This window comes from Arachis ipaensis, chromosome B10, assembly GCF_000816755.2.
Source record: "Arachis ipaensis cultivar K30076 chromosome B10, Araip1.1, whole genome shotgun sequence".
NCBI classification, from domain to species: domain Eukaryota; kingdom Viridiplantae; phylum Streptophyta; class Magnoliopsida; order Fabales; family Fabaceae; genus Arachis; species Arachis ipaensis.
The window spans coordinates 82,314,384-82,322,839 of NC_029794.2; the positions used below are offsets into that span (position 1 = coordinate 82,314,384).

An 8,456-nucleotide genomic window follows, 5' to 3' on the forward strand; every position below is an offset into this window, starting at 1 on the left:
TGCCAGAGAGCTGGTAATCTGCCTCATGATTATGCCATGCCTTAACAAGGGATCTTAGAGATTGAGTTGTTTGATGTATGGGGTATTGACTTCATGGGGCCTTTCCCACCATCATACTCAAACACATATATTTTGGTGGCAGTAGACTATGTATCTAAATAGGTAGAGACAATTGCAACACCCATTAATGATACTAAGACAGTGCTGAAGTTCCTCCAGAAACATATCTTCAGCAGGTTTGGTGTCCCTAGAGCACTAATCAGTGATGGGGCACTCATTTCTGTAATAAATAGCTTTACTCTGCTATGGTCCGATATAGAATTAGCCACAAAGTAGCAACTCCATATCATCCACAGACAAATGGGCAAGCTGAAGTCTCTAATAGAGAACTAAAAAGAATCCTGGAATGGACTGTAATTACCCGTAGAAGGGACTGGGCAAAAAGCTTGGATGATGCTCTGTGGGCATACAGAACAGCATTCAAGACTCCTATAGGAACCTCTCCATACCAGCTTGTGTATGGCAAGGCTTGTCATCTGCCCGTGAAACTGGAGCATAAAGCCTACTGGGCAGCCAGATTCCTAAACCTGGATGCTAAGTTAGCTGGAGAGAAGAGATTACTCCGGTTAAATGAGCTAGAGGAATTTAGACTCAATGCTTTCGAAAATGCAAAAAATTACCTAGGAGAAAGCAAAAAGGTGGCATGATAAGAAACTGTCATCCAGAGTCTTTGAACCAGGACAAAAGGTTCTGCTATTTAACTCTAGGCTCAGATTATTTCTCGGGAAACTGAAATCCCGGTGGAGGGGACCATATGTGATTACAAGTGTGTCACCATATGGTTATGTGGAGCTTCAAGATATTGATTCTGATAAGAAGTTCATTGTTAATGGACAGAGAGTCAAGCATTATCTTGAAGGCAATTTTGAGCAAGAATGTTCAAAGCTGAGACTAGATTAAAAGCTCAGTAAGGTCCTGTTAAAGACAATAAAGAAGCGCTTATTGGGAGGCAACCCAATTTTTAATTATCTATGTTAATTTTCTATTTTCCATTTTTATTTTATGTTTTCTTTAGGATGATGATCATGTGGAGTCACAAAAATCAAAGCAAAATCAAAAACAACATTAAAAATAGCTCACCCTGGACGAAGAGGTCACTGGCGTTTAAACGCCAGTAAGAAGCATCAGACTGGCATTTAATGCCAGAAAGAAGCATCAAGCCGGCGTTAAACGCCAGAAACAAGCTTCAGTCTAGCATTTAATGTTAGAAACAAGCACCAACTTGGCGTCAAACGCCAATAAAGGGAGAAAAGCTGGCGTTAAACGCCAAAAACAAGCAGCAACCTGGCGTTTAACGCCAGAATTGCACTCTATGGGCGTTTTGCATGCCTAAATGGAGTAGGGATGATAAGTCCTTGACCCCTCAGGATCTGTGGATCCCACAGGATTCCCACCTACCCGACCTCTCTATCTCTCTCCCACCTTTTCATAACACTCTTTTCCAAATACCCCTCACCAATCACCTCCATCACCCTTACCCATCACCTCTTCACCAATCACATCCATCCACTCTTCCCCAAAAAACCCCACCTACCTCCAAATTCAAAAAGTGTCTATGTCTTAAAGCTATGAATGTCCTATGATCCATCACCTTTCTTAAATGAAAAATGTTTTTAATTACAAAAGAACAAGAAGTACATGATTTCGAATTCATCCTTGAAATTAGTTTAATTATTTTGATGTGGTGACAATACTTTTTGTTTTCTGAATGAATGCTTGAACAGTGCATATGTCTTTTGAATTTGTTGTTTATGAATGTTAAAATTATTGGCTCTTGAAAGAATAATGAAAAAGGAGAATTGTTATTGATAATCTGAAAAATCATAAAATTGATTCTTGAAGCAAGAAAAAGCAGTGAAGAACAAGGCTTGCAAATATATATATATATATATGCTAAAGTCCATAGTGCTTCCTGTCATTTTCATTAGTCCTGCTTTCCTAAGCTTTCTTACTGAAAAACTGCCAAGCATTCCATTCTCAATCTCCTACGGGTATAGAAAGATTAATGGCATTAAGAGCTACGCATTTGTCAGTAGTAAAATAACTCATTTTCACAGGACGAGGTTCCTATGAATCGATCCAATGGAGGCTCCTTTCTATATTCAATCTTGGAGTAGCCCGCCCAGTAGAGGCTTTCTTAGCGAAAAAGAAAAATTCCTAGATGATTTCGATTGACATTTCGGGCTTCAGGTATTCACAAGATTCCTCCAGGCTTTCACGCCTTAGGCCAACAACCAGACAGAAAATGGAAAGAAAAGAAGTCGATCCCCCTAACTTCATCAATGAGGGCTATTATCAGTATATATATAAAATGGCAAAAATAAAAGAAAAAAAAAAGAAAAAAAGAAAGAAAAAGAAAAATCAAGCAGAAAAAGCCAATAGATCTTTAAACCAAAAGGCAAAAGCAAAAAGCCAGTAACCCTTTAAACCAAAAAGCAAGGGTAAAAAGGATCCAAGGCTTTGAGCATTAATAGATAGAGGGCCCAAAGGAATAAAATCTTGGCCTAAGCGGCTAAACCAAGCTGTCCCTAACCATGTGCTTGTGAAGTGAAGGTGTCAAGCAAAAAGCTTGAGACTGAGTGGTTAAAGTCGTGATCCAAAGCAAAAAGAGTGTGCTTAAGAACCCTGGACACCTCTAATTGGGGACTCTAGCAAAGCTGAGTCACAATCTGAAAAGGTTCACCTAGTTATGTGTCTGTGGCATTTATGTATCCGGTGATAATACTAGAAAACAAAGTGCTTAGGGCCACGGCCAAGACTTATAAAGTAGCCGTGTTCAAGAATCAACATACTGAACTAGGAGAATCAATAACACTATCTAAATTCTGAGTTCCTATAGATGCCAATCATTCTGAACTTCAAAGGATAAAGTGAGATGCATAAACTGTTCAGAGGCAAAAAGCTACTAGTCCCGCTCATCTAATTGGAGCTAAGTTTCTTTGATATTTTGGAATTTATAGTATATTCTCTTATTTTTATCCTATTTGATTTTCAGTTGCTTGGGGACAAGCAACAATTTAAGTTTGGTGTTGTGATGAGCGGATAATTTATACGCTTTTTGGCATTATTTTTAGGTAGTTTTTAGCATAATTTAGTTAGTTTTTTACTATGTTTTTATTAGTTTTTATGCAAAATTCACATTTCTGGACTTTACTATGAGTTTTTGTGTTTTTCTGTGATTTCAGGTATTTTCTGGCTGAAATTGAGGGACCTGAGCAAAAAGTTGATTCAGAGGCTGAAAAAGAACTGTAGATGCTGTTGGATTCTGACCTCCCTGCACTCGAAATGTATTTTTTGGAGCTACAGAAACTCAATTGGAGCTCTCTTAATTGCGTTGGAAAGTAGACATCCAGGTCTTTCCAGCAATATATAATAGTCCACACTTTTTCCGAGTTTTGATGATGCAAACTGGCGTTCAAACGCAAATATCCTGCCCTATTCTGAAGTTAAATGCTAGAAACAGGTTACAAACCAGAGTTAAACGCCACAAATAGGATGCAACCTGGCATTTAACTCCAAGAGAAGCCTCTACACATGTAAAGCTCAATGCTCAGCCCAAGCACACACCAAGTGGGCCCCGAAAGTGGATTTCTGCACTATCTGCACTTAGTTACTTATTTTCTGTAACCCTAGCTACTAGTTTATTATAAAAACAACTTTTAGAGACTTACTATGTACCTCATGACATATTTACATTTCACATTGTATTTCTGACGACATGAGTCTCTAAACCCCATGGTTGGGGGTGAAGAGATCTGCTGTGTTTCGATGAATTAATGCAATCACTACTGTTTTTCATTCAATCACGCTTGTTTCTATTCTAAGATATTCACTCGCACTTCACCCTGATGAATGTGATGATCCGTGACACTCATCATCATTCTCACCTATGAATGCGTACCTGACAACCACCTCCGTTCTATCTGCACTAGCTTGAGTATGTATCTCTTAGCCTCCTGGTTCATGATCAGAGTCTTCGTGGTATAGGCTAGAATTATTGGCGGCCATTCCTGAGATCCGAAAAATCTAAACCTTGTCTGTGGTATTCTGAGTAGGATCCGGGAAGGGATGACTGTGACGAGCTTCAAACTCGCGAGTGTTGGGCGTAGTGACAGACGCAAAAGGATCAACGGATTCCATTCCAACATGAGTGAGAACCGACAGATGATTAGCCATGCGGTGACAGCACATTTGGACCATTTTCACTGAGAGGATGGATGATAGCCATTGACAATGGTGATCCACCAACATACAACTTGCCATGGAAGGAGACCTGCGTGCGTGAAGAAGAAGACAGTAGGAAAGTAGAGATTCAGAAGACAGAGCATCTCTAAAACCTCAATCTGTTCTCCATTACTGCATAACAAGTATTATTTATTTTATGTTAATTACTTCTCATAAACCCAACCATTTTTATTATTAATTTCTTGACTAAGAATTACAAAATAACCATAGCTTGCTTCAAGCCAACAATCTCCGTGGGATCGACCCTTACTCACGTAAGGTATTACTTGGACGACCTAGTGCACTTGCTGGTTAGCGGTACGAGTTGTGAAAGTGTGATTTACAATTCGTGCACCATAATGCCGTAAAGATCATTAATAATGCCAATTTAATAATGCATGGTTCATGATGGCATGCATGCATGCTTTAATTGGCCGTGGTATTCATGGTAATGCATGTGCATATGTATCATGATGGCATTAATAATTAAATGCTTTATAGTCATGTGCTACGCTTTTAAAAGCGTGGCCTAAAGTTCGAAAACGTGCTCAAACTTCAAAGCGTGCCCCAAAATTCTTCTTTTTTCCTTTTTAAATTATTTTGTGCTTTTTTGCTTCTTTTTCTTCTTATTTCCTACAAAGTTCATCAAATCAAAATATCAAAGAAATATACCATTTAAGGGCAAAAGAATGCAGTATTTAAGCACTAATTATCAATTTCTTGTATGAAAAAGTATAGAAAAACATGACATGATGACATGTCATCATAATCCCAAAATCGTCTTACTAAAAACTGGTAGAAAAATTGGTTAAACCGATAATTAATCGATAAACCAGACAAACCAGCTGGATTTTTAAAGGCTCCAGTTTTTTAATTTTCTTTAAAACGGCGTCGTTTTGACGGCAGAAAAAATAAAAAACAACTAATCTAAGATGATGTTCCCCTCCCCTAACAAAGACACAAACCATGCCTCCCTTCTACAACGCTAATTTCCTCTTCCTCCAACCAACGTGAGAAGACACTCCACCATCGTTACCACAAGCGATGCCGGCAGTGACCACCAGCGGTTACAACTAGAAAATTGCTTATTACGGATAGATTTGGTTGCTTTTAGAGCGCATTGGGATCACGCAAGAATTTCTCTAATTTCTAACTTTCTTTTCACAGATATAAGAAATGTTGTAAATTACTTGTTAACAAACCAAGAGACATTAATAAAGTTGTGATTATTGTTAAATATCGGTCTCTGTCATTCACACCTTGAGCGCAACATAATGATTTCGTCTTGTCCTTGGGCAACTAAATATTGCAGTTAATTGAGAAAGGACCCATTAGAGACTATTTGGGACAGCCGTTAATGACTGCAATTAATGATTCCAATCCATTGTGGTCAGTGTTCAAGCAAGCTATAACATCAGCTGGAGGAAAGCTTTCAAAGCCTGAAGTTTTTGCTTCGACTACTGATGCCCGATTCCTTAGAAAAAATGTAATTCCAGTTCTTGGTTTCTCTCCAATGAGAAACACTCCCATCTTGCTCCATGACCACAACGAGGTTTGAAAATTCTTTTCCTATTTATTTATGATGACTAAATGATATTTTGTTTATTCTTTAAGTAACTCTGGCGACCTTAACTTTTGCAGCATCTACGAGAAACAGTGTACTTGAAAGGTATAGAGGTATACGAGTCTCTGATAAGTTCCTTGAGTTTGTTTCCAGAACCATCACAACCTTAGGATCTAGCAGTTGTTTCTCAAATAAGTAGGGGGTTGGGTTGCTTTGCTAATGTATAAAAATATTAAAGGATATGATATACTATGTTCTTTGGAATAAATATCTGAGGCTACTGTTGGTAGTTGAAATAGGTAACAAATACAGACTACAATATCTGTCTCCCTATGAAAATATAGGAAATTTGATACACTATTTTATAAACTTGTCTCCAGCTACAAAACATTCTTTTTTGTATGACTCCTATTTCAGCTACCTAATGTAGCCTGTGTTGTCTGCCCCATAAGGCAATTAAAAGCTAATAATAGAGAAGAAAAAGAAGTAAATCTTAATTTGTGATTGAGTTTTGAGTTGTATTATTTGTGCATATCATGTTGAGACATTGTGTTGATTTAAACATCATTTACCTGTGACAAAGTTAACAATAGTATTTGAAACCCTCCAACACTAAAGTTATCTTGGACACCTTTTCTTTGGTTGCTTCAACTCCATGCTCATAGTGAGAGTAGATAATTATATTACCCACTGCAGTAACTGGGTACTTTCATGAATCTGTAATTCATTCTTGATGTTTTCTTCCCTCATTGACATAAACTCAACGGTCAAACTGTATTTCATGAGCTCCATGGTTGCTATTTTTGTCTTTTGGGGTGTCATAGTCTTTAGGGCTTTGTCTAATTGTCTCTCAAAACAGTGTTAACATGGTCAATGATCGCTTGCTTCTCAAATTAACGATTTTTCAGCATTATTCCTTGGCTAGTGATATTGCTACATTAGTTCGTACAAGATTCTTGTTCGGATAGTAAAGTGTGATGTACTGATGTGTTAGTTAAAGCTGTTAGGCAAAACAGAATTGTCCAAGAGTTCTTAGTTAGTTATATCTGTTACTCCATACTATATATAGCTAGCACTCTAACAGACTCAATGGATAATCACAATATTTAGACAACAACATAATTCCTCTTTCTCGTCTCTTCTTTCTTCTCTCTTTCTCTATGAATGTTCACATGGTATCACGAGCCATACAGATTCATGGCCGATGATTCAAGTTCAATTGATAACACCAACAGCTACGAAGACTCCATTGAAGATACTGCAAATAATGGTGAATGCAACCGCCACCTCCGCCAACAAACCATTCAACATACCTTTAGCCGAGAAGCTCGCTGAAAATAACTCTCTCACCTGGAGACACTTTGCAACTCTCGATTTGCGGTCATGAATTACAAGAGCATCTTGAGAAGGACAAAACTCCATCACGTTTCGATTCTGCATCTGAAGAACGTCCAGAAACAGAATCAAAGTATAAAGAATGGCAAATTGGCGATTACAATGTTACGTCCTAGCTTTTTCCATCAATGGATGCATCCTTCAAACATTGTTGTTGGATGTCATTGCGCTCGTGAGATTTGGAGTCGTGTATACACCCTATTTTGCTTACAAGACAAATGTCATACTTGTTTCAAATCTTATTACTTTTAATATAATGTTTCTGTATTTCTTATTCTTAAGGAAATTTTTTTATAGTAGTAACCTTTATTTTTGATCGTGAGTCTTTTAGAATCTCATACTTTAAGATCACAAGATTTATACGATTTGAGCAATCTAACTTTTCAAGGTTCAATTTTGTTATTTGAGACTTATTCCATTTTTAATACAAATTCTAGATACATACATTGACAAACTTAATTTTAAAATAAAATATGTTCACTTAAGTTACATATTGTATAAAGAAAATTTATATGATGGTGGCTTCATCATAAATATCTAGCACAACGTTAGTATTTAGTTTTTGGACAGAAATATTAATTTGTAATCGATATTTTTAATACAGTAATTAAACATTGATAATAAATATGGTCAAACAATAAGTTTATCTTTAGACATATTTATTATTCACATAAAACTAGATAAGTATTACATGTTTATTATCATAAGTGCGTATATAATTTAGCCAAATACAAAACTTTCTTTGGGCCAATCCATACCCGTAAAAATTACTTACACATAAATTTATTTAGTGCGACTTACCAAATATTTTCAACATAATTTAGTGATTTCAGTCAAACAATAAGCCTATTTTGGATCGACTCATTATTCACATATAAACTTGAAAATTATATCTATTTTTTATCGCATATATTTTCTATCAATTGGCCAAACACAAACTTTCATTTGGGCCGATTAATGGTTGCATAATCAAATAGAAATTAAACATAAGGTTCATTATTTATTATTTGGTCAAACATTAAACTTTCTTTGTGCCGATTATTTCCCGTATAAATGATATGCATTGATTTATTTTTAATTAGTTACCCAAGCATATATTTATCATTAATATATATATGTAACTCTACCAAATATAGACCTTCTTTTGGGTCGACCAATATTCACATGAATTACATATCACCACACTCTTAATGTTCCAAATAAATAAATTTTC

General features: G+C 36.4%; 1 protein-coding gene across 1 annotated transcript; it reads left to right on the plus strand.

Annotated features, from left to right (window-relative positions):
• LOC107621618 (aminoacylase-1-like) lies at nt 5,627-6,356 on the plus strand. The gene is made up of 2 exons (XM_021113883.1): nt 5,627-5,836; nt 5,926-6,356. Exons 1-2 carry the CDS (start codon nt 5,642-5,644, stop codon nt 6,016-6,018), a joined length of 288 nt encoding a protein of 95 aa, XP_020969542.1. The 5' UTR covers nt 5,627-5,641; the 3' UTR covers nt 6,019-6,356.

Excerpts from the sequence above, each read along its gene's own strand:
- LOC107621618 (XM_021113883.1), top strand. The coding sequence starts at position 5,642 with ATGACTGCAATTAATGATTCCAATCCATTGTGGTCAGTGTTCAAGCAA. Across the intron at positions 5,837-5,925 it reads TGCTCCATGACCACAACGAG|CATCTACGAGAAACAGTGTA; the intron begins GTTTGAAAATTC and ends TAACTTTTGCAG.